The sequence below is a fragment of the Callionymus lyra genome, chromosome 6 (genome assembly GCF_982586985.1).
Source record: "Callionymus lyra chromosome 6, fCalLyr1.hap1.1, whole genome shotgun sequence".
NCBI classification, from domain to species: Eukaryota; Metazoa; Chordata; class Actinopteri; order Syngnathiformes; family Callionymidae; genus Callionymus; species Callionymus lyra.
Window position 1 is genome coordinate 35,031,994 of NC_141823.1, and position 27,553 is coordinate 35,059,546.

The 27,553-nt window shown below is 42.6% G+C and overlaps 1 protein-coding gene across 1 annotated transcript; it reads left to right on the forward strand.

Annotated features, from left to right (window-relative positions):
* Positions 1-17,725: 17,725 nt before the first annotated feature.
* LOC148078930 (uncharacterized) lies at positions 17,726-26,478 on the forward strand. Its single transcript, XM_087794000.1, has 4 exons — positions 17,726-17,803; positions 18,123-20,100; positions 20,439-24,382; positions 24,702-26,478. Exons 2-3 carry the CDS (start codon positions 18,374-18,376, stop codon positions 24,151-24,153), a joined length of 5,442 nt encoding a protein of 1,813 aa, XP_087650126.1. The 5' UTR covers positions 17,726-17,803; positions 18,123-18,373; the 3' UTR covers positions 24,154-24,382; positions 24,702-26,478.
* The last annotated feature ends 1,075 nt before the right edge of the window (positions 26,479-27,553 follow it).

Genomic DNA, 27,553 nt, shown 5'->3' on the forward strand with positions numbered 1-27,553 from the left:
TCTATGCCTCATACAAGAAAAAAACAACAACATGAAAAATAGGTTCAAAATAATTTATTAACAATTATTATTAGTTTCTATTAATTCAAACTGGTGACAGTGTTATAAGACTGATTGAAGGTTTCAGATGGAAGAGATTATGTGTTTCGGTTCTATTGCTTGTGCCTCATGTATTAAGAAGTACATGGATTTCCTACTAAAAATACACTTAAACCCAGGTGCACAAACACAAAATATTTAGATGTATGGATCTGGGCATGTGCGCAAATCCAGGAACTCATTGTACATCATGTACAATAAATCTATCAATCAACCTGATATTGAGCGCAGACATTTACATACACTAACCCCTTTCCACAAGTTAAAATAGGTATATACTATTTTCTGTAAGTTCTGCACCTGCCGATCCTCATTATCTGATCCAGAACCACAATGAGTAAGAAAAACAAGAAAAAGTTTACGGACGCTGCACCAAGGTGTTGTTCGCCAAAATGGACTCAAAAAGGAGCAAAAAGGTCCCTCTTTGTAGTGATGGGATCGACAGTTCTTTTGAGTGTACTGAATCACTAGAATCAGTTCATTAAAATGATTTGTTCAAAAGATTTGTTCAGTTCGTTCATTCACCAAATCACTAACTCTGTGCTTATGGAGCCCTGACTGCAATTTCTTCTACTTCCTGAACGCAGCCAAACAATCCGTTACTAGGTTTAATGATTCAGACCCGAGGTTAACATTCACTGCACTTGAGCAACAACGCAAAAAAAAAAAAAAAGGACTCCGGTGCGTTCACGGACAAGGACCAGTGACATTCCTGAGAAATTAGCAAATAGAGAAGATCTTGAGGTGTGTTCACAGCCGAACTGACGCGCGAATCACCGGAAGAGAATCCTTTTCACTGACCGAATCTTTTTCGAATCCCCGGATGAGAATCCTCGTTCACTCACTGACCGAATCTTTTGCGAATCCCCGGATGAGAATCATCGTCACTGAATCCCTGTCGCGCGAATCACCGGACTTGAATCCTCGTTAAGTAGCAGCCTAACGTGACAGACTCTTGTGTGTAGACTTTCACAAACAAACATTGCAGATGTAGTAGAGATTCTGATACTTTTAAAAACACTGTGTGTGTGTTTCCAGCCTGTCTAATAAACAAATAAAGTGTGACTACATGTCTTGGTTGTGAAATATTTTATTGCACTAAAATAAAATAACAATAATACTAAAATGTAATATAAATTTAAATGCAATCAACAATAAATTAAAAAGGCCTTGTTTAAGTAAAAACAAATATTAAAATAAGAAATCCTTAAAAACTAAATGTTCTGTGACGGAGTCCCTCTCTCCCTCTTAAGTCCCTCCCCCCACCCCCACGAGTAGCTGCGTCGCTCGCTGATGCGGAGGATTCAGCGAGTCACGGAATCATAGAATCATCATCCTCATATCATGATAATCATCATCATAGAATCCTCCCACCGGCACGATCGCGGCTGATTGAGTTCAACTGAACAGAGAAAGGATTCACTCAAAAGATTTGTTCTTTCGAACGAATCGTTCGCGAACGACACAACACTACCTCTTTGGCAGGTTGTCCTCCGGGATAGGCACCAAGTGAGCAAGTGATCGGAGTGGGAGAGTGTTAGAGTTGCTGTCAACGCATCGGCAGAGGTGAAAATATGATAATCTACGTCAATTGGCATCCTAACCAACATTTCAGACGTGTTAAAAGCTTAAGTTAATCGGTTACTTTTGTGTACTTGGCTTATTTACATTGTCAAAATCAACTGTAGGCCAAGTTCGTCTGGTGGGTGAGAGGGCTGCTTTTCTTCATACTTCAGAGGTATGGTGTTCCGGAGGTCAACATGGTGAAGGACGTCATATGCCATCAAAGTGCGGCACACATTGTCACGGCTGTACAAGAGTACCCCCCTGGCCTGTCCAAGCAGCACCACCGTCCTTTCAGCTGACCGACAGTCCTTTCCACACTCTCACATGCAAAATGTATTTGTTTGTATTTTTTTACTGAGTGCTTATGGTAAAATATTTGCAAAAGAATATCATGACAATTCTTCAGCAGTCAACACAGTCATCTCTGACCTCTAGGATAAACTCTCCCAGCTAGACTTGCACAACTGTCTGAACAGTTGGATCATCGAGTTCCTGTCAGACAGAAATAGCAAGTAAAGTTGGGAAAACATCTCACCGCCACAGACCATCATGCTACCCCCTCAAGGCTGTGTTCTGTTACCTCTGCTCTTCTTCCGCTAGACCAACAGCTGCACCTAAACAGCTATACGATCTGGAAAGACACTCACAGTGGCTAAACATCTGAATTGTAGGTATCATGGAGGGTTAAGAGAATGGTAAACCCACCGGGTTCATCTACCAGCTAATCTCTGAGCTACTGGGTAAAGAAAACTTCACAAAACCACCAAAGTTGACAGAGCTCATGGGATCCAAAGATTAAAGCCACTGTTCTCGCACAGGCACCGTATAATCACAGCAAAGCTACACGACATCAGCAATGTGGAAGATATCTTCTGTGTTGAAAATACAGTCCTCTTTACCATCAAGAGGATTGACATCCTTCTGGATTAGACCGATGAGGTGCAGGCAAAAAATCAGTCTTTCAACACTGTGAGTAAAAGGGGGTGCTAAATGAACTCTGCACATTTCTGTCTTGTCCATGTAGTATACCAGTGACGTGCAGTGAAGCTAGTGAAGCACAATTCTCTGGATTCAGATCGTAAGATTGTAACTGTAAAAAGTGAATCTCGTTTCACTATTCATCCGAAAACAAGCAATTCATATTCCACCATCATTCCTTTTTCAATGACACTTACACCAAGAACATATTTATTCTACAAAGAAAGTTCATTTTAAATTAATCAATTTAAACAAATTTCTATGAAAAGTGATAATAAATGTATTTTTTAGGCTAGAATGTAGTTCAAAAAAGTAATAATAATAATAATAATAATACATTTTATTAGCTGCGTCCTTTACCATGACTACAGTGTAATAACAAGATCACCCCAGCTTGGGCTCTGAGATCTGTGGATCAGAATCTACTGATGGTTCTTGAACACGCTTTAGGACCAGAGGAGAGAAATCCTTCCAGGCTGTTGCTACTAAGCTTTGGAACGATCTTCCTCTCCCTCGCTCGAACCTGCGCATGCTGGAGTCTCCTGACTCCTTCAAGAAACATCTTAAGACGTTCTTATTTGTGCAGGCTTTTTCCTAATTTTCTTGGGGCTGCTGTGTTTGTCTCTATGTTGTCTTGGCCTTTTAAAAAATGCATGTTTAACTGTGTAATGTTTTTGATTGATTTGATTTGCTTTGTGACTCTGGTCTGGGAAAGGTGCTTTACAAATAATAATAACTTACTTACAATAAAAAATATAAAACTGCATTATTTCTTTGAACAATCAAACATCTTATTAAAAATTGAACTAGCAGCTTTAAGCTAAGACAAACAAGTTTAAAGGGTAGAAGTAAAGGTTTTACTGAAAATAAATGTATTTATACCATTTTTGAAAATAAATGAGGTGGCTTGAATTGTCCTGAAGTTGTCAGGTAATCTGTTCACTTCACAGGCATCAGTTAAATGCCTGTGAATTTATCTCGCCTGCCGGGTCCTGGTCTCCCGCGGGTTCCTGCCGCGGCTTGGGCCCCTGTGTCTGGATCTGCTGTGCTAGGTATGTGCCCTCTGGCCTGGCTATTTCAACCTCCCCCCCCCCCCTCTCCCCTCTATATATTGTATCTTCACCCGTCACCGGAGTCTGTATACCTGTGTATTGTATACATTTGTCCCAAACCCACACCTTTTTATTTCTCTCCCGGAGCCCCAGGGATCCACCTCCAGAGCTGCTGCTGATCCAGGGATCCACGTCAAGAACTGCTGCTGATCCAGGGATCCAACTCCAGAGCTGCTGCTGATTCAGGATCTTCACCACGTCATCAGATCCCGAGTTCTCTCCAGCACCCCCATGGACCCTCCTACACTCTCCTTTTTTCTCTCACTATATCCTCCCTCACTCCTCTCATTATCCATCTGTCTACCCCCCCATACTTCCTCCCAGCCGGTCAAAGCGGCAGGCCGTCAACAATGAGTCTGGTTCCGCTCGAGGTTTCTGCCTTCTAAAAGGAAGTTTTTCCTCGCCATTGCTCACTGTACAGCTCACTGTACAGTGTTTTGTTTCTTGCTCTTTGTTGAATTGCTGGGATCTATTTTTCCTTAATCAACTGTAGTCTTATTTCAACTGTATAGTGTCTTGAGATAACTTTGTTATGATAAGACACTTTAAATAAAATTGAATTGAATTGAATTGAATTAAAAAAACACGACATAACAGAATTACAAAATTACTGATTGGGACATCAGTAGTATTATTTACTTCTAATGCAACAAATGAGGCCTGGTTTAAACAATGAGGTTTCAGCTGAAACAAGCAACACCAGACTGTCAATCGATTGATTACAATCCTAAGACCACCCCTGATCTATGCTATATAACATCGCCCATTTTGTTTGAACTTAGCAGCAGGATACTTAATTGTGTTTGAATTCTGTTTTGCTCTAGGTCCATAACCATATAATTTAACGTCCCTATACAATGTATTACTTAAAATGATTCCTGTGTCCTTCTTAAAACCAACAATTACTTCTATACTGAGGAGAGTTTCTTCAACAAAACAACCTAAGAATTATATTTGATGAAAGTAAAAATGAAGAAGAAAAATTAGGAGAATGTTTTTGAAGTTTCATCAGCCCATCCCTAGTATTAAGTTTAAAAAACAGGGAATAACAACAACAAAATCACAAGATGGATAAACTGGTTCGCTACAGCTGGAGGCAATGTGCTGCCTCTTTGTGTAGAGTTTCTATGTTTTCCCTTTGCTTGGGTTTGTTTACTTCAGGGACTCCAGTTAACTACCGCAGTCCAAAAACGTATCGATTGATTACTTTAAATTGTCCTTAAGTGGGTGTGTACAAGGGTTCGTGTGTCTCTCTGTCTTGCCTGAATTAGCTGGGATAAGCTCCAGCCAACCTCGAGTCCAATAAGAAATTATTGGAATAAAATAAAAATAAATGACAGATTAAAATAAAGATTTATTAGACACTTGACGTGAGGTGTGTAGTCTTGTTATTATAAAATCTGATGTAATGGTTTGGGAAATATTTTGACTGTGCTTTTTCCTGTATTTTAAGATATATAAAGTTCAATAATTTGAGTAGTGTACAGTATGTAGTAATTGTGTTCTAGACATACTGGCTTGCATCAATGTATAAAAGATATTGATAACATGCCTTTGCTTTAGTGTTTGTAAGTAAGTAAGTAATAGTTATTTGCAGGTCAAATTTAAATTGTCACCAGTATATACTGAACACCAGTGTTTAATATACATCTGTTAGTTTTTACAAAAGAAATATCCTCCATCTTGGAAAGTTTGAAATCCACTTCTATTATAGTTTCTAGAAATATTTCACTTAAATGACTTTAGACTTGAAACTCCACTGGTAAATGAAAAACAGTTTGTCTTTGAGGATGGAATGGAATCAGTCGCTCCCTGATGATCTAGAACTTTTCCAAAAGGATGAGAAATAAAGCAAATATGTGGAAGTCTCTCAGGCTGTAATAGGTGTTAGATGCAGGAGTGAACGTTCCATCATCCTGGCAGTTTAAGTGAAAGAACTGTAGAGAGCAACGTCGAGATACGATTTTTGGGGGAAAAAGGCCAGATTTGGTGAAGATGTTTTTCCAGGGATGTGGGTGCACAAGGGAACAAAGCTGTCGGGGGAATGGAGAGTGTCTTCCCTTTCTTTGTTAGATTCTATTCTAGGGGACACAATCAAAGACTCATGATGGGCCACCCGAGAGTGTGAGTCATAGAAGCCTCCAGAGGTTCAATGATGTCTCACAGCCTCAGATAGTGGGATAACTCTGTCTGAAGAGCAGTTTTAAAATCAATGCTTTGTTTTAACAACTTTTGCAGAATCCCAGAGTTAAGAGTCACAGATGACTGGCTTGTTAGATGCTTCAAGGAACCAGGCCAATCAGGTAATTAGAACCTTGCTGTAAATGAAATTATTATGTGATAATAAACCTTTTGCACTGCAATACATAATATTTGTTCAAGTGTTTGTTTTCATTTGTGGTAGAAAGTGCCCTTCATTAAAAAGGGAAAATTGGAGAAAAACATTTTTTATAAAAACATATAGTAAGACTTAAAAAAATTATCATTTAGGCACTGCCACAATTTCAAAACACTAGTTTGTCACCTCTTCTACCCCCATTTGTCTCCTTTTTTCACTCAGTCACCTCCTATCTACATTCAGCACCTACTCAAGCAAAGCTTATTCTGACATCAACTCCGCTATGCTAGCTGTCTTCGTAGCTAAACGGGCTACCATCGGGGTAAATCATGATTCTAAACTCTCTTCTCAGCCAGCGTCAATAGATCTGTTAGATACTAATATTCACGTGATGATCATTACTCCCTACAAAAAATGTCTAAGTTTTGCGTTTAAGGTACTCCCTGACTCCAAGGACATTCTCCAACTGCGTGGAGACAGCACTGAAGCTAATAAGGTCAAAGGGGGTCAGAATATTGACATATTTGGACGATTGGTTAATCCTCTCGACAAGAGATGCAGGATCAAACTGCTCTAGTCTTGCGTCACATAACGCAATTGGGGTTTATCGAAAGGTTATTTCTGTTGACCTGAAGATCACCCAGACAAGAGTGCAGGCTCAGTAAATTTCCATTTCCCTTGTGAAACTCACAATATGTTGCGTTCTCGACATAAACAGTACACCACAGAACCAATTCAATCTAGATATGATGGCACCTGCCAGGATGCAGTTAGAGCATCATGAACTTTCGCGCCTTTTTGGTATATCTGGCAGCCCTTGGTTTGACATTTCACCCTTTGCCTCACAATTCAATGCGTGTGAACTCTCCTCCAAGAGACGAAGCACTTGGTGAGACTCAGGTCAACAGCACTGTTTTGTTTTTTATTTCATAAACACTGCCTTCTGTGTTCTGTTACTTACCTTTAATAATCTTTCCAGTTTATCAGTACTTTTTAACTCAGGCTAATTTTTACCATTCTGACAGGAGGATCTTTTTTCACACGCCAGGTTTCAGGTCAATATGAAGAAAAGCATGTTAGAACCAAGTCAACATATGTCCTGCCTCGGACTGTATCTTGACTCCAGAAAAAGGACAGCCTGGATCAGACAAGACAAAGGTATCGTTTCTACACCAGTTAGACAGGGTTCAAACAACCTCATCTCTACAAGCCTGAGACATAATGTCACTACTGTGTCTTTTGGAGGCCCACCATGTGGTCAGAATGGGCTTGTTAAATATGAGATGTTTTCAACAGTGGTTCACCTTCATCAAGTTCGAGACAAGGGCCACATGCTGACTGTTCCAGCCCTTGCCATGAAGGACATAGACTTCTGGAACTCTCCCAGCCGGCTCCAGAAAGGAGTCAGATTGGGTTGTGTACATCAGTACACTCATGTGTTCACAGACGGGTCCCTGACCGGCTGGGGTGGGACTTGTGGATAGGACAGTGTGGGAGGAGTGTGGCGGAACACTCAAAAGGCCTTAAATAACCTCAAACTGTTAGCGGTTCAAAAGGTCCCCCACCATTTTGCTCCTCAATTAAAAGGGATAAATGTCATGGTGCAATCAGACAACTCCACAACAGTGGCGTATCTGCACAGGCAGGAATGAGGGAGGCCACCAGGTCTACACCGGCTGGCAGCCTCCATTCTGAATTGGGCTGACAGATATGTTTTTTCCATGCGAGCTTGACACATTCCGGGCTTGTTGAATATGGCAGTAGATCGTATGTAAGTAAGTAAGTAAGTAAGTAAGTAATTTTTATTTGTATAGCACTTTTCCAGACCAGGGTCACAAAGCGCTTAATTAATCAAAACAATATTCAATAAAGTATATACTTTAAAGATCAAGATAACACTGATAACACAACAGGAGTTCCAGAAAATCAAGGAAAAGCCTGAACAAATAGAAACGTCTTAAGATGTTTCTTAAAGGAGTCAGTAGACTCCATCAAGCACAAAGAAAGAGGAAGATCGTTCCAAAGCTTAGGAGCAACAGCGTGAAAAAATTTCTCTCCTCTGCTCCTGAACCGTGTGCGAGGAACCATAAGTAGATTCTGATCCACAGACCTCAGAGCCCGAGCTGGGGTGCAAGGCTGGATCAGATCAGTGATGTAAGGAGGAGCCTGACCATGAATAGCTCTGAAAGTAAGAACCAGAATTTTAAAGTTGATCCTGAAAGAAACTGGAAGCCAGTGAAGAGTTTTAAGGATCAGAGAAATGTGAGTTCTTCTACTTGAGCGGGTTAGAATTCTCGCTGCAGAGTTCTGAATCAACTGCAGGCGAGACAACTCCTCTTGTTAAGACATGAAAACAAACTGTTACAATAGTCCAGACGAGAAGAAACAAACGCATGGATTACAAGCTCCAGATCATGTTCTGACAACATTTTCCCAAGTTTAGAGATTTTTCTCAGTTGAAGGAAACAGTTTCTGGTCAGTTTTCTGCAGTGTTGAACAAGAGACATGTCTTTATCAAATACAACACCCAGGTTTCTCAGGCTCAGTTTGACAGACTGACCTAAGTCACCCAAGTACTGACTCAACCCTGGAACCTTATCATCATGAGCAATCACCAGAGTTTTAGTTTTGTCCACATTTAGCTCTAGAGTGTTTTCACTCAGCCATTGTTTGATTTCTAGCAAACAATGTCTTGAATGTCTTGAGGGGGGGGGCTCTCCCCAGGAGTGGGAACTCTCCCCAGGTATAACGTCACAGATCTGGCGCTGGATTAGGAGACCAGTCGCTGACCTGTTTTCTTCCAGGGAGAACACAAAGTGTCGCCTTTGGTTTTCACTGAAGGCCACAGACAGACCACTTTTGGGGTGGACGCTCTGGTGCATCTAACATGGGGCCTGTTGTCACTTTTCTTCCAGTGAGATTCATGCTACCTTTCTTACAGATAGTTCAGCATCTCACTGTTACTGGTAGCACCAGAGAGTGCAGCAGCTAGATGGTTCCCGGACCTGATTCAGTTGACAGTGGGGGAGCCATGGCCTGTTCCAGATCTTCCCTAGACTCTGACTCAGTTGGGTGGGACAATTTTCTCAAAAACAAGTTATTGGTCATTGCCTCATGGTTTGAATGTTGAGAGGGTGAGACTAGATGCCCTGGGACTCTCCAAGTCCGTAATTTCAACTATGCAGGGTGCTCGGGCACCAGCTACTTAGATAGCTTATGCATAGCACTGGCGTGTAATTGAAGCCTGGTACAGGAATAAAGCACTGACAACATTATCATGTCCTGTCTCCGAGATCCTGCTCCCACAGGATTTACTGGACAAGTGGTGTGCTGCATCTACACTGGCCTTTTTTGCGTCAGCCATGGCTGTGGGACATGACGCTTTTGGTTGTTTTATGACTAGAAGTAATCCCTTGGTAAAGCGCTTTCTTCTGGTTGCTCGTAGGATAAGACCTCCTACTCGTCAGGTGGTCCCTTAGTCGGACCATCAAAAGGTTATTCAGGGCCTAGCTGGAGGTCCCTTCGAGCCTTTGGACCGGATACCTTTAGAGCTACTATCACTGAAGACTGCCCTCCTTTTGTCAAAAGTATCAACAAAGAGGGTCGGTGAAATTATTATACACTATACGTATACGCCATAGTTAAATTAATGCTAAAAAGATAATCAAAATATAAAGTATAAATTACTAGCTTCATCTAAGAGCTTAAACGTTTGAATACACATCCACAACCAACATTTCACTCAGACTGACACAACTGTTTCAAGAAAAGCTTGGAGCAGACTTAGAGGAAAACAGCAATTACTCTCAACATCTGTCTGTATGCCCGGTTCACACCTGTGGACGTGAAACAAAAGAGCAAAACGGAACACACCCAAAAAAGGGGGGCTGGAAGACAAAGGAACTTGCCCACACAACAGGGAAGCAAGGAAGTTACTCTCCAGGTGACCCGAGACAGGAACTAACGTGAAAGAACTACTGCCCCGGAAAAGATGACCCCCTGGACAGGAAACTTTCCCTTAAATACAGCGAAGCCCCATAACACGGGACCGTCTTTCCCGGAGCTATTGACCTGTAGAGCTGCTGGCAAAGAGCGAGTCCTTTCGATCGTAAAGTTGTATCTTTGTTTGACTTGAAGTGGCGAATAAACGACCCGTACACTCTGCATTTTGACCTTTTCTCTCCATAAAGCAAAGTATTAAGACCCGGACGTGACGTCGTGTTGGAGCGACAGAAACGGACTAAGTTTTAATCGTTTTATTTGGTTGGCTCCTGTTATGCCCAGTGTGCCATAGGCCTTGCTCAAGGAGTGACTGGCAAATCCATGACTGCCCAACCATCTGGTCCTCCAACCGTTCCTCTCTGAAAATCTTCCACCAGCTCTACTTTTCCCTCTTCCTTTTCTTGGGCCTCCTCCATCCTCTCCTCCCAGGGAACCGTTAGCTCCAGCAAGTTGAGTTGTTTTGTGGCCTCTGAGACCAAGATGATGTCAGGTCTCAATCATTTGACTGGATAATGTGTGGTGGAATTCTCAGCTTCCCCTCCAAGTCAACTGTCATCACCCAGTCTTGGGCCGTAGAGAACAAACCAGCAGAGCAGTTCTTTAATGTTTTCTAGGGCCTTTCTCCTTCCCTGACAAGGTTTATAGCCTTTGCTGTGGCCTGGATATACCGGCTGTCCTTGATCCCGTTTCTGATGGCCTCAGCAATGGATTTCAGGACCTGGTCATGCCTCAATCGATACCGTCCCTCGCTCAGAGCTTTGGAGCATCTGCTCAGGATGCGTTCCAGAGTTTCTATTTTGTAACACAGGGGGCATGCAGGTGTTTCTATTTTACTAGCTGTCCCAGCCAGAACCGGAATTTGAACCGTGACTTTCCCTTTGTTTAGAACCAAGGATCTGGACTTTGCATGTTTAAAACTCATGCGGGCCGATTGCTATCGGCCTCTCCAATCCCTGGAGGATCCACCTGGCCCCTGGTACAGCTGTTGTTGTTACTTTAAGGTCGTCCATTAAGTCTCTGATGGGAGGTTGCCGGACTCTAGACTTGCTGAGGGGGCCTCTGCATTTTGTTTCAGCTGCCTTGACCAGCATATTCATTGCTAGTACAAAGAGGTTCACTGAGATGGTATGACCCATGATAATACCCACTTCCATCTGGTACCAGTCAGATGTCAACTGGCCAGAGGAGACTCTCAAGCGGAACTTGCTGTAATGGTCCAAGATGAGGTCATTCACCTTCTGGGGTACATGATGTTTCAACGCAACCTCCACCAGCTAGCTTGTGGGGTGAATATAAATATAAAGAACATAGATCAAAGAAAAATAACAAAGGCAAAGGATACAAATATTAACATGGAATATCATCTTTTCGCTCCACTCCTGCCCGCAAACTCAGAATTAAACAGCCTAATAGCCCGAGGAATGAATGAGTCTCTGAGTCTATTAGTGTTGCATCTGGAAAAGAGCATTTGTGCACTTCATCTGCTTATCTGCTCACTGATGACAATTTTCAGAGGATGACTGTCATCATCCATGATGGACAGTAGTTTGTCAAGTGATCTCTCTGCAACTGTCACCAGCAGGAGTTACATCCAGGTAACTAATATATTAATCTTGACTTCAGAAAAAATGTCAAAAACATCACAAAAAAGCAATGTAACCTGCAAGGACTGATTGAAGACGGACTATTTAACACAAACCCAGCGGGGGGCCGTGCATGTCACACATAGTTCTTCATAAATGTAATACATATTTATGAAAAATAAACAAAAAAAAGAAAAAAACTAAAATAAAGATATGCAAAGAAATTGCTTTATGATTAATTAATAGCCTCAAATCTGTTTGTAAATAAACACACTCGCAATTGAAAAATGTTTGAAATTGTTCACTGCATCTTTATTGTTGTCACTGTCAATTTTTGTTTGACATCAGATCGACTATGAAAACATCCAAGGATAAAACATGTGTTGGCTTACATTAATCCAAACCTTAAACATGCCTGGAGTGGCTCAGTTCAAATAGCTTATGGCTCTTAACGCAGCTGTCGGATCCAAGAGCTCTGGGTGGGTCTGATCTTTTTTTGGTTACAGCTCCCTTCTTACCACTTGTCTTCATTTAAATGTGTTGATGTCACTAAATATTTAATCCAAGAGAGTTTGTTTTTGCATTTCTCAGCAAACATGCATGTTAAATAACTGTCAGGATCAAAAGTGAGTGACAGAAAGAGACATTTGCCAAAAGTAATCGTCAATTGCTATTTCATGTTGCAAAAAAATTACAAATGGAAAAAAGCTGGAAAGATCCTCTTAAACTGTCAGTTCTGGGTAATGCCAAAGCGATCATCATGCCTGGATCATCCTGCGATCATGCCAAACACATTGCCAATTCTCATTTCAGGCCAATACATTTAGTAAACGTATGTGCCCAAGAAATTATCTGACAGATTCCAGAAAAGTGGATAAGGGTGAAGTTCTATGACAGAGAAGAGGCACATGTCGACAAGATCGTCAACACAAAACCCCCATAATCCTAAACAGCAGATGCTAATCTGCAAAGTTATCGAGAGACAGATGTGCTGCATCTCCTCTGATAGCAAAATACAGACTCTTGTTTACTATCTTCAAGCCTCTCAAAAAAAGATATCCACCTGATAACAGGCTGATTAGACACACACATGGGGGTAACTGATCTCTTTTGGATGATAGCTTTTACTTTAAGCTTGACAGAGTTCAATTCACACCTGGGACACTACTTCATCTGCTGTTGTAAACAGCAACAACCACTGCTGTGTTGATACAGGCAAACTCATATTTGCACTTTTGAAGATTACAGTTGAGGGTCCTCACAGATGCACGCGGGAAGAAACTGGAGTTACAAGAAGAGGCAAATTTAAACCAAGGTTGTAGTTAAACTGTAGTGACATAAGATGCCCTTGTTGATGTTTTATATGATTTAACGTAGCCTTTAACAACAAAGATGTACTTTTCCTTTCTCTGAATAAACATTTCTTCTAAAACACCCACCTGTTTTTCACATGGTTTGAGAGCCAAGACAACCTTCCACATGGCAGCTTTCAGGGAAGCAGGAAGACGACATGAACATATAAATGTATGTGTTCACCTAGACACAGAGACAACACAAGGGATAGCTTAAACATATGTTTGGGCCACTGGGTCACTTTGACCCCAAGATAAGACAAAGTTTATCATTGTTTCATTGTTATTTTACTATTTTAGAATATTTTTTACAAATAATAAAATAAGTAATAATTCAAACTATTAAAATGTACTTCTTCCCTGCTAAAATAATATACACTTAATATATGAGTCAATTGTAATATCTTTGATGCAAGGCTTCATTATTTTATTTGTATAACATATTATTATTATTATATTACTAAGTGTGTATACTTAAGTAAGGTTTAAATTATTATTCTAAAAAATAGGTTTTCCTACTAGTGAAATAATTAATAATTTCATGTCCAAACAGTCAATGACAACTGAAGTACGTTAATTAGTATTAATAATCGTGGAACAAACATGAAACTCAAAAGACAAGAATGATTTAAAAAATCTTTCTATGTGCCACCTGCTACCAAACCACTATGTATGTGTGTATGTGCCACATACTCGTCATACACTTTGCATTTCAATTAGCCATACTAGAAAACAAAATCACCAAAAAATAGACTTAGAGCCACCTTTGTGAAAACAGAAACACAATCAAGTTAAATTAACTAATCAACTAATTTAATGTCGCTAAGTAAAACTCAAGTAAAAAACAGTTAATAAAAAAAACTAAAATCAATATAAATCAATATAATCGACAGAATGTTTGAGGAACAATTTGTTGCTGGGCCCCAGTAGGGGTCACGATTTAACTGACTTAACTTGTGCATTCAATAAAGTGACTAAAATCAACAGACTGGATCCTTTGATCATATCATGCTGTAAACTGTTATGCGCTCTTTAACTCCCCACAGTGTTCTTGTGGATTGCTCAAGGTGCAAGTATTAACGTAATTGTCTATTTCACAGCTTTTTTGTTTTTTTGGCTGCCAGAAAGAAAACTCTGGTGGTAATAATTAACTCCCCTGTGTCGCAGATATCTACTGGCAAGTAAGAGCGTGAATACATCGGACTAACCTGGAAGTAAAGAAGCTCTTCCAACAGGAGTTGTGTCAAGGCTGCAGAGTTTATGTAATTATTTCTCACAAACACAAGTGAAACTTTGAAGATGAGTAATTAAAAAAAAACTGATTTACCAGCTAAGCAGTAACTGACAGAGAACTGCAAATCAAAATATCACAGTGTTTTTTCACAAAGGAAGCAGAGTAAACCTGCAAAAGTAGATGTAGTTTAGTATGCTCCAAAATACAATCGAAGTTGCAAGCAGCCACAGGAATGACAGGAGACCGGAACTTTGTTGAATACCTGTTTATTGCAGCTTCATTCATTGAATGCTGTCAACACATATACATTCAGAGCTTTAAATACGGCAGCTTATTAGGGACAAAAAACAGCAATGCAATACACAACAGTAGGTTTTACTAGTGGAAAGTGGTGGTCATCTACTCCCCAGCAGGAGAGTACGAAGCAGTTAACCCCCGGACATTAAATGTTACACTAATATTTTACCGAAAACGTCAAAAAACACTCTTACTTATAATTTTCAGCTTGATGGCTTTAAGGACTTATTTTAAGTGGAAATTTGTATTTGAATGTATTAGATGCTGACGGACACTATCCTGGTTATCTTTCTTGTTGACTTGCTGCAACACACTTCTGTTTGAATTGATGTTTCTGTGTTTGGATTTTAATTTGCAGTCTTACACATTCCATGTGTGTGCTGGTTTTAAAGTTGTAATCTAACTGCACAATAGGGATGGCAGTGCAGCAGCTACTGGATTGACAGCAATCAAAAGCAGGTTCAGAAATTATTTGTATTCTAATATTTATTATTTCTTTTCCACTCACCCTCATGTTGAGGGTCAGAATTATTTTCCGAGTACCCTTATCCTTTTAAGAGTTATAGACAAAAATATGTAATATGTTTAAATAAAGAAAAAGTGAGACCTGAATCTTCTGCTACAAGCAAACCTAAAATATAGACTAAAATAGACCCTGGTCTGAGAAAGGCGCTTTACAAATAATTACTTACTTACAGAGTGACGCATACAGAGCCAAACCTCTCCTCCACTTGGAAGGTCAGATCATATACTGGTCCACCTTCAGTCAAAGTACACTCCTCTGGTGTAGAGACAGACTGTGACCACTAGGACATTCAGGAAGTGGGCACCAGCTGTGGAGGACGTCATGGTGAAGACACTGAGGGTCAGACACTGTCTAAACGATTATTTAAATTTCTGCTCAGAAGTTGTTGCCCCTGCTAAGACTGTCCGCTGATACCCTAATAATTAACTGTGAGTAATGAAGGAGGTCAAGGATGTCCTTAACAGAAAGAAAGTGGCTTTCAGAAGCAGAGAAGAGAAGAGGTCTGGGATGGTGTTAAAACCGGACACAAGACCAAGTCCTCTCTGACTGTAGTCGACACGGTGAAGGAGGCAAATGTTCGCAACAATTTTTCAATAGATGTGAGCAGGCCACTTCACCCTCACTGCAGCCCACTTCAGAACCTGCCCCACCTTCCTGTGGCCCCCTCTTCTCCACACAACCACTTCCCAGCTTCACCTCACTCCCAGTATGAGATGTACTTCAGAGGATTCGTCCAGGGAAGGCTGCTGGTCCTGACAAGGTGTCTGCTCAGTTGCTTAACACCTGCGCTGCTGAACTAGCTGAGCCAGTTCCAGCATGTCTTCAACCTCAGTCTACAACTGGAGAAAGTACCAACCCTGCGGAAGACTTCCTGTATCGTTCCAGTCCCGAAAAAGATCTGGCTGAGCGAGCTGAGTGATTAAAGACCGGTGGCACTGACTTCACAGCTGATGAAGACACTGGAGCGGGTGGTCCTCGAACATCTCGGGCCACAAGTCCAGCATGCACAAGACCCTGTGCGGTTGTGTAGAAGATGCCATCCTTCACCTCCTGCAACGGACCTACTCCCACCTGGATAAAGGAAGCAGCTCAGTGAGGATCCTGTTCCTGGACTTTTCTAGCGCCTTTAACACCATCCAGCCCACTCTGCTCCAGGACAACTGACAAAGATGCATGTGGACCCTCGCCTGCTCTCCTGGATCTCGGACTATCTCACTGATCGACCACAGTATGTCAGGCTGAAGAACATCACGTCTGACACTGTGGTATGCACTACAGGAGCACTTCAGGGGACAGTTCTGGCCACTCTCCTCTTCAGCATATATACTTCAGACTTCTGCTACAACTCCGAGACCAGTCTTATCCAGAAGAATGCTGACTGCCATTGTTGGATGCATCAGGGACAACAGGAGGAGGACGTGTATAGGAGTCCATTTTCATCTTTGTTGTAGATTTTACAAGTACTCCTTCTTCCATCTGTTCCAAAATTTGACAAGAGTTTAACCCTTTTCCATCTCTTTATAAGTTAGAGATCTTCACTCACAAACTCTCCAGGAGGTGGTGCAATAATGTATGACTTAATTGTCAAAATCTAGAACCCCTAACTCCTAGTCAGGAGTTAGGGGTTCTAGTCCTACAGGATCGTTAAAATGATCTGTTTAAAAGTTCTGTCCAATCTTCCAGCAGACTGGTCCAAAATAGATGTGAGCACACCTCTGACAGTACATATCTGCCTCACCCAGACACCGCCCATATGACTGGCAGCTGGTTGGTTCATGACAGGTACATCCAAATTCTTTCACACATTCTTGCTCCATTCCTTTCATCAGTTCATGGAACTGGTTACGTGCACCCACAAAGTTTGTGCCTTGATCACATTGAAGTTGACTCACACTGCCTCTCATTGCAATAAAGCAACGCAATGCATTTAGGAAGGCATCTGTGGAAAGGTCATCCAACATTTCAATGTGGATGGACCGAGACAGATAAATAAAAGTCCATATCTTTTCATTTCCTTTCTTACGTCTTTAACATTAAATGGCCAGAAATAGTCCATTCCACTGTAAGTGAATGGAGAAGTGGCTTCCATCCTCTCTGGTGGAAGGTCATTTTTCGTTCTTGATAGCTCTTTCTGAGTTTCCGGCATTGAATGCATTTGAAGATTAAAGATGAAACTTCACTACTACATCACAAAATCCAAATGCCATTGGAACGTATTTCAATGATGGTCATTCCACGACCTTGATGTTTGACCTTTTCGTGGTAATGCTTTATTACCAGTCAAGATATGTAATGTCTTTTTGGTAAAATTGCTGGATACATGGGGATGAATAGCTGCTCGCGTCAATCTGTCTCCCCCTTGCATGATGCCATGACTAATCATGAATAGGTTTATCTTATGCGGCTCCTTTGATTTGTGCCTTTAAAGTCCTAGCCGTTGCTTCAGACAACAGATTTCTTTACTGAATGCCTCTAACTGAACGACTTGGATTATCAACCGTTCAGCCTCTAGTCGTTCTTATATAGTTGTAGTTGCTGTTCTGTTTAGCATAGTGATAATAGTGTGAGTGTCTCTTTAAGAGAACCGAGCTCTCCAGTGAGTCATGTGACCTCAACCAGGAAGTAAAACCGTTAGTACCACAAATTCTCATGGTGTGAAATGAGTAATAATCTGCTGCAATCTGCAAGCATCCTTGGTTTTGTTGAAGCATCGTTGGTATGTAATGTTTTTTATGTTATTGTGTAACATCATTTTGTCATAATTTAGAAGTTTAGGAACTTGATTGTTAAGTTTATGTGTTTATTGCAAACAGCCATAGGTTCTACATAGGAATGCATGCAAATTCGCCATTTGGCCTAACACTTGTGTTAAATCAGTCAGTTCATGATTATATGGGTAAACAACCATTGCATATGTTACATTTCAATCTAAAACGTGCAAACAATAGGTTTAAAAGAAGAATCAATGATTAATGATTTGTTTATTTACGTGTTGAGAACACATCAATTGATTTGTCCTTTTTTGTATGTTTTAGTTTCACACTTCTTTGACAGTATTAAACCTGTGGAACAAGAGAAGGTCTCCAGAGTCGTGTTGTCAGGGAGGAGTGAGCGAACTGTCGATTTGCATACCCTTGCAAGGAGGGCAGTACAGTGAAACAACGGCTTCTCAACAATCAAGGCATCGCAGTGTGAGCAAGAGGAGCTGAACAGACATCGTCACACGCAGCCAGTGGGCGATCAACACAGCAAGTATTGTTCTAATTCATCATAATTGACAGTAACAATGACGGATGAAGCAGTGACATGGGAGACACGGTCTCGAGCGTCATGCACTTCAGTGCGATCAAGATCATCAACAACAGAATCTGCTGCTGCTAAAGCACGGGCAAAAGCAGAAGCAGCCAAAGCACGCCTCGCATTCGCTGAAGAGGAGGCTACGTTAAAGCTAGAACAAGCCAAATTGGAAGCATCACTTTCAATACTCAACATCAAAAAGGAAACAGCTGCAGCAGTGGCTGAAGCTGAAGCACTCGAAGCAGCCGCTGATTTGCAAAAAGACACAAATAACAACCAGCTCTGGGAAATGCCTCCTTTAGAACCCATTGAGCGCACCAAAGAATACGTCATCAGCCAAGGCCAACGCTGTGGTGCAGCAACACAACAAAACAGCCTACCGCCAAAGCCTGAGGCTAGTGCTAGCAATCCAACTACATATCTTAAACCTGAAGCCAAGCCCTTCACACCACTCCAGGGCAGTAGTGCACCAAAGCTCCATCACCAGATGTCTCAGCAGTCCCATACATTCACGAAAGAGCACACTCATAGCAACAGAGTTCAATTTGGGCATGGCCGCACCTGGTCATTGGAAAATGGTCATTCCCTTAATGCAGCATATTCAAATCCAAATTTCGACAATCCAAATACAAGTGACTTTGTGAGATATCTGGCTAGACGAGAGCTTATAACTACAGGCTTACTCAAGTTTAACGACAAACCACAGAATTACAGGGCCTGGAAACGGTCATTTCAGTCTGTAATCCATGGCTTACATCTGACGTCCAGTGAAGAGATGGATCTTCTGCTGAAGTGGCTAGGCGATGATTCAGCCGAACATGTGGAGCAAATCAGAGCAATCCACATAAACCGCCCTGATGCAGGACTGGACATGGTATGGAACAGGCTTGACCAGACCTATGGCTCCTCTGAAGTTATTGAGGATGCCCTCTTCAGAAGAATTGAAACTTTTCCCAAAATAACAAGTCAAGACTATTCAAAACTGCTGAAGCTAAGCGATCTACTGAGTGAACTCCTTGCGGCTAAAGATGAAGGAGACTTACCTGGTCTTACCTTCTTTGACACAGCGAGAGGGGTCAACCCAATTGTGCGGAAGCTTCCTTTCAACCTGCAGGAAAAGTGGGCGTCAGTTGGTGCATCATACAAGCGCAAGCACGAAATTTCCTTTCCACCATTCAGCGTCTTCGTGGATTTCATCAGCCGGGAAGCAAACGTCCGGAACGATCCAAGTTTCAACTTCAACAACCAAGAGAGTGGTTTGAGGGCCGAGAGGACGGCTTGGAAGCCTAACAAGCACAGAGACATTTCAGTGCACAAAACTGAAGTGTTCTCCAAAACAGCATTAGAAGCAAACGATTTCCCCTCACAGACCGACGACTGCAACGCGCTTTGTCCACTGCACAAAAAGCCACATCCCTTACGCAAATGTCGAGCATTCAGGGAGAAGTCCATTGAAGATCGTAAAAGCTTCCTCAAAGAGAATCGCGTCTGCTTTAAATGCTGCTCCTCTACATCGCACATCGCAAGGGACTGCACAGCCGAAGTACAGTGTACCGAATGCAGCAGCGAAAGGCATCCTACAGTGCTCCACCCTGGGCCAGCACCTTGGACAGTGGAGGTCGACCCCACATCAGAGCACGGCGGGGAGGATGCCTCATCTCAATCGCATGTCAGCACCCAGTGTACTCAGGTCTGTGGCGGAGATCTTGCTGAGAGGTCATGCTCCAAAATATGCCTCGTGAAAGTTTATCCATCTGGCTGTAGAGACATGGCTAGGAAAGTATATGCCATCTTAGACGAACAAAGCAACCGATCATTGGTTCGATCCCAATTTTTTCAAATCTTCCGCGACACAAGTCGAAGTGCCCCGTATACTTTGAGAACGTGTGCCGGAGTAAAACAAGTGGCTGGGAGGAGAGCGACAGGCTATGAGGTGGAATCTCTCGACGGAAGTTTTGCATCCCATTACCAAGCCTCATTGAATGTAATGACATCCCAAACAACCGAGAGGAAATTCCAACCCCCACTGTAGCACTTCACCATCCTCATCTCAGGTCGGTGGCGAAACTCATTCCAGAGGTCGACTCGGCGGCTCCAATCATGTTGCTCTTGGGTCGCGACATACTCCGTGTTCACAAGGTCAGAAAACAGGTGAATGGCACTCACAACTCACCCTATGCACAGAAGCTGGACTTGGGGTGGGTGATAGTCGGCAACGTGTGTCTAGGCAACGTCCACACACCACCAACGGTTGCCACATTTTTCACCAGCGCCACTGATCTTGGACGCCCTACACTCTTCCAACCCTGTCCAAATGTCTTCCATGTCAGGGAGAAATACAGCGGACTCCAAGTCAGCGAGCACCCTTCAACACGCATAGATGAGTTGTCTGTGTGTGAGAACGACCACCTAGCTTGCACCGTGTTCACGAGAACCAAAGACGACAACCAAGTAGCCCCCTCGATCCAGGATGCCTACTTCATGAAAATAATGCAGGGAGGACTGTGCAAGGACTCAAACAGCAGTTGGGTAGCCCCATTGCCCTTTAAGTGTCCACGCCAACGGCTCCCGAACAACAGACCTCAAGTGCTGAAGCGCCTCACATCTCTCAGGCGCAACTTCGACAAGAAGCCCGAAATGAGAGAGCACTTCCTCAGCTTCATGGACAAGATGTTCAAGAACGGCCATGCAGAAGTAGCTCCTCCCCTCAGTGAAGATGAAGAACGGTGGTATCTACCCACATTTGGTGTCTACCATCCGAGGAAGCCTAAGCAAATCCGAGTTGTGTTTGATTCAAGCGCCCAATTCAACGGCATATCCCTCAATGATGTGCTTTTAACGGGACCCGACTTGAATAACACTCTCCTTGGTGTACTCATCCGCTTCAGAAAGGAAGCAGTTGCCTTTACAGCGGACATTGAACAGATGTTTTACTGTTTCCTTGTGAGAGAAGAAGACAGAAACTTCTTACGCTTCCTTTGGTTTCAAGACAACGACCTCTCCAAAAGCATCGTCGATTATCGCATGAGGGTGCACGTCTTTGGCAATAGCCCATCCCCTGCAGTGGCAATACACGGCCTCCAACAGTCTGTTCAAGGAAGCAAGCTCCATGTCGACCCTGATGTTCAACGCTTTGTGATGCGTGACTTTTATGTAGACGACGGGCTGAAGTCCCTACCTACAGCCGAGGCTGCCATCAGTCTGCTGAAAAGAACTCAGGATGCACTCTCCAAGTCCAACCTAAGACTGCACAAGATCGCAGCAAACGACAAGGCGGTTATGGAAGCCTTTCCATCTTCTGATCGAGCAAGCGATTTGAAAGATCTTGACGACGAACAGCTTCCAATGCAACGCAGTCTAGGGCTCGGCTGGAACCTTCACACAGACTGTTTCCACTTTAGCGTCTCCGAAGAGATAAAGCCCTACACCCGCCGAGGTGTCTTATCTACTATCAATAGCCTCTATGATCCTCTTGGCTTCGCAGCTCCAGTCACTATTCAAGGCAAGGCGATCCTACGAGAGCTCACAGCGGAGAGTGGAGACTGGGATGCACACTTGCCACGCGAAAAGGAGGAAGCTTGGACGACATGGAGAGCTTCATTGAACGAACTCTGCCATCTGCCAATTCCCAGATCCTACACCAAAATGTCACCTGCAGCCGCTGACAGAAGAGAGATCTGTGTGTTCTGTGACGCATCAACTAAAGCTATCGCTGCAGTGGCATATTTGAAGGTAACGGATACTGTGGGCAACAAGCAAGTCGGATTTGTCATGGGGAAAGCCAAGCTAGCACCACGTCCTGAGCATACAATCCCCAGATTGGAACTCTGTGCAGCAGTGCTCGCTGTAGAGCTAGCCGACCTGGTGTCTACAGAACTTGACCTTCAACTCAATGACATGTCTTACTATACAGACAGTAAAGTTGTCCTGGGCTACATCCATAACGAAACCAGGCGCTTCTACGTCTATGTCAGTAACAGAGTGCTGCGGATCAGAAGGTCGTCCAACCCTAATCAGTGGAACTTTGTGCCGACAGACCAGAACCCGGCAGATCACGCAACCCGCTCCGTTGTTGCAGGTCAACTTGCCCACACCAACTGGCTCGTCGGACCCAAGTTTCTCTACATACCCGACCCTGCAGCCTCCGAGAGCAGTTACGAGCTGATTGAGCCAAGTTCAGACCCAGACATACGGCCTCTAGCCTCCACCCTGAGTACTACGACATCTTCCGACCGTCTGGATTCCCAACGGTTTGCCAAGTTTTCCTGTTGGAAGTCACTCACCAGGGCAGTGGCTCGTCTTGTGCACATCGCTCGCCTTTTTCACTCCAGTTCAGTGAGAAACACCCCCTGCAAAAGCTGGCATCACTGTAAGTCGGACATCAGCATTGAGGAAAGAAATCGGGCCTCAACCATCATCCTTCAAAGAGTACAAGAGGAGTCATATGGACAAGAGATCAAGTGCATTCAGGAACAAAGGAAGATCCCACGGAACAGTCCCTTGAGTAACCTTGATCCCTTCATAGACGACGATGGTCTGCTAAAGGTTGGCGGTCGCCTTCACAGCTCCAACCTCAGTCAGTGTGAGAAAACTCCTGTGGTCATGCCGGGAACTCATCACATCACCACATTGATCATCCGACACTGCCACCAACAGGTACACCACCAGGGCCGGCTATTTACAGAAGGTGCAGTTCGGACCGCTGGCTTTTGGATAGTTGGTGAGAAGAGAAGAGTGAGCAGTATTATCCACCAGTGTGTTACCTGTCGACGACTTAGAGCTCCCCTTGGTGTCCAGAAAATGGCTAACCTCCCAGCGGCTCGTCTTTCTACAGACCCTCCCTTCACACATGTTGGACTAGACGTGTTCGGCCCTTGGACCATCTGCTCACGACGAACCAGAGGTGGGCTTTCACATAGTAAACGCTGGGCTGTGATTTTCACGTGTATGAGTGTGAGAGCAGTACACATCGAAGTCATCGAGTCTCTCGAATCATCCACCTTCATCAATGCCCTTAGGCGTTTCATCTCTGTTCGTGGGCCAGTCAAACACCTCTACTCGGACAGAGGGACCAACTTCATCGGGGCTTGCAAAGAACTTGCAATACCTTCCAACATTGACAGCGCCATAGTCACAACTCACCTGTCAGATCGAGGTTGCTCGTGGACCTTCAATCCTCCTCACGCCTCCCATTTCGGTGGAACATGGGAGAGGATGATTGGGCTGGCGAGAAGAATCCTTGACTCAATGTTTGCTCAAATGAAAGACAAGCTCACACATGAAGTCCTGACAACATTCATGGCCGAAGTTGCAGCGATCATCAATGCCAGGCCGCTGGTTCCTGTGACGACTGACCCTGACTACTCTTTCATCTTGACACCTGCTGCGCTGCTCACTCACAAGGTGAACATTGTTCCAGCACCTGCTGGAGAGTTCGGAGCTGCAGACCTCTTCAAGCGCCAGTGGCGCCAGGTGCAACACCTGTCGAACACCTTCTGGGACAGATGGCGGAAACAGTTCCTTCCAACACTGCAACCACGCAGGAAGTGGCTGTCAACTCAACCCAACATTGAACCCGGCAGTGTCGTACTCCTGAAGAACGTTCAAACTCCAAGGAACGAATGGCCTCTTGGACTAATAACACAGGCTTTCCCAAGCAAGGACGGAAAGGTCCGAAAGGTCGAGGTTAAGGTGTACAAAGAAGGAGGTTCTTCACTTTTCCTTAGGCCTATCTCAGAAATAGTGCTTCTTCTCCCTCCACACAGTTAAGGACTGTTCTAAGTGCATTGTGTGGCGTGTAATTACGCCAGACGGGGAGTGTTCTGTTTAGCATAGTGATAATAGTGTGAGTGTCTCTTTAAGAGAACCGAGCTCTCCAGTGAGTCATGTGACCTCAACCAGGAAGTAAAACCGTTAGTACCACAAATTCTCATGGTGTGAAATGAGTAATAATCTGCTGCAATCTGCAAGCATCCTTGGTTTTGTTGAAGCATCGTTGGTATGTAATGTTTTATATGTTATTGTGTAACATCATTTTGTCATAATTTAGAAGTTTAGGAACTTGATTGTTAAGTTTATGTGTTTATTGCAAACAGCCATAGGTTCTACATAGGAATGCATGCAAATTCGCCATTTGGCCTAACACTTGTGTTAAATCAGTCAATTCATGATTATATGGGTAAACAACCATTGCATATGTTACATTTCAATCTAAAACGTGCAAACAATAGGTTTAAAAGAAGAATCAATGATTAATGATTTGTTTATTTACGTGTTGAGAACACATCAATTGATTTGTCCTTTTTTGTATGTTTTAGTTTCACACTTCTTTGACAGTATTAAACCTGTGGAACAAGAGAAGGTCTCCAGAGTCGTGTTGTCAGGGAGGAGTGAGCGAACTGTCGATTTGCATACCCTTGCAAGGAGGGCAGTACAGTTGCATTGGATCTTGTTTGAAGACCTTTCACTTGTCTTGCAAACGACTTTAATCTTGCTACAGCCCTAATAGCTCTTCTCCAGTCAGAAAACCTTTGAAGACGGTCTGACAGAGATCGCTCCTTCTGAGTACAAATTTGTGTTATTTTTATTTCTGGATCTTCACAACATGGCTCTCCCACCTTAACTTCTTCTTCCTTAGAGAGTTCCTTCTGCCACAAGAAGTCAGGCCCTGTAAACCAATTGGACATAACAAGTTCCGTCGCGGAGATACAACATGAAGCATGATCAGCTCGTTGTTTTCTGATGCAACGTAATGCCACTGCGCAGGGTCAGAACTTGACTTAATCTGCGTGATTGGGTTGGCTACAAACACATGAAACTGCCTTTTTATCGTTGTTAATGTTACCTAGGACAATCCTTGAGTCAATCAAAAAGTACTCCTTGATGTCTTTTATTTCCATTTCTCTTTTGAGCAAATCACTTGGTCTTGTAGCTCAACACGTCCTCACACCCGAGATGTCATACCGTCCTACGCCGTTCAATTTCCCCCTGGCGTCCCTAAGGTGACGTTACAGGGGGGACAAAAACGTCGGTTTTAGCCTACCCGGGTCACCCAGTAATATACAGAGTACTCCCTGATGTCGGATTCAAACGACCCGGGTTACATTTGACGCGTCTCCTAATTCGTTGTTGCCATGGTAACGTGACGTGACGCGTTGCTGTTGTCATTTGGCTACCGTAATTCTAAAGCTATGAAGCGCACTTGAAATGTTTAATGTCAACACTGCGATTGTACCTCCGATTGTGCTTAACGACCTCAAACCACTTTGAGGTCATACAAGACGGCCATAAATTAGTAAAAAATGCTTAATTTTTATTTTTTGAAGCTTTGATTGTTCATGCATCGCGGAAGTCAAGAGGCTCTCGCGGATTAATACATGCTTAAAAGGTCCTGTAAAAGTGACTATATTGTATATTTTTAGGTGTTTCAACTCCATAATGTTGACATTGTTTTATGAATGAGTAAAATGAAGTATGGATGTGCTATTTCGCTTGATCCTCTTTATAATCCGGTGCGCTTTTCTATGAAAATAGAATCTTTCATTGAGATTGCGTTTATGGACATATGTTTTCTTTTTATTTAGCTGCGATTATGATCGTCTACGTGACGTTTGTCAACATTAATCGCGATCCTGCAGAGGTGACGTCACACACGCTAATAAATTGATCGTGCAGGAATGTAGAGCCATCACACAACAGGAATAAAATGAGATATTGTGCTTGTTTGTTTAAAAGCGCCATGGAACACAATTTTCAAACTGCCGCCCATGCAACATCCGCCAAACCTCCGGATGTTGACTTCAGACTTGTTGTTACTCGTCCCAGAACATGCGTTTTTTTCCTCACGTTTGTGCAGTAACTTGACTGAACCAGGTACACGTCACTCATCTATTGAGGTAAGATATAATTATTGCTTTAAGTCGACTCAGAAATAAGGTTTCATCGCGTGTAATGTAACTTTCTGTGGTGCGCTAACACGAGAGCTAGTTTGCTTAAAACTTAGCTTTTTAAATTATAATGTAACTCACACACGTATTTTGTTTGTTATTTTGAAAGGACGAAAATATATTTATATTCCAATAAAAAGTTTGCTATATTGGTAGGTCATGGTAGGTGATTTATTTTATTAATATTCAAGATATTGATTTAATTTATCACTTCCGCATATTAATACAGATAACATATTTAATTTAATTATATAAGTATACATTTATTTTAACCCTTTTGGATGAGGGATTTGATCTGTTGTAGTTTTCTTTAAATTAATTAATATATATAAAATAATAATGAAAACTATTTTAAATTCCAGCATAAAGAGGTAAACCAGATAGAAACACCATAAAACAATGGATGAAGGAAACATGGATAGCTTATCTCTGAATGATCAAGTAAAAGTGCTTGAATTTATTGATTTATTATATTTAAAAGGGAGCACTATTATGTTTTAGTTTTGTTTTTGCATGGAAGTGACCTGCAAGAACTGCCCAGAACTCCAGACCTGCTTGACATGAAACCTTTCTCTCTGTGGTTCCTGCCAAATGATTTCAAATGTGAAGTAAGTGAGTAAGTAATATTTGTAAGCATAGTGAACACAAACTTGTAAAGCTACAGCACATCCCATCATGGAAATAATCTAAAATGCAATTCTATGTTCTTTTCTAGGTGTGATGGAGTGCTACATATCAGGTGCTGGACTAACCATCGGAGGTGGAAGGCGTCAACACATGTCAAAAGCAGGTGAGGTGGTTACATCATACACACTTTGGTCATTAAAATAGTCATGTTTGGTAATAATGATAAATACATTTCTGTGGCAGGACGCACTGACAAGGTTTTCTGGCTTCTGTTGTTGGAAATGTGGTAGGTACCAGACTGAAGAATCTTTTTCAATAGATTTTACACTTCAAATGATCGGAATCATACGACTTCATTAATACAATGTTTTCCAGGTTCTGTTGACTTTCGGACAAAGAGGATTCGACGTTGTTATGGCAGTAAAGCGACGGCAGGAAGTGAAATATTCTTGAGAAAGAGATGAACCAAGACTGGAAGTCCCTGTCAAGTCGTTGTGATTCCCTTAAAGAGATGTCTCGCATGGCAGCGTCACAACAAGGTAAGAGTTTATTTAGCAAGTGAAGAACAGAAATAGTCCAATTACAGCTGCTCATTC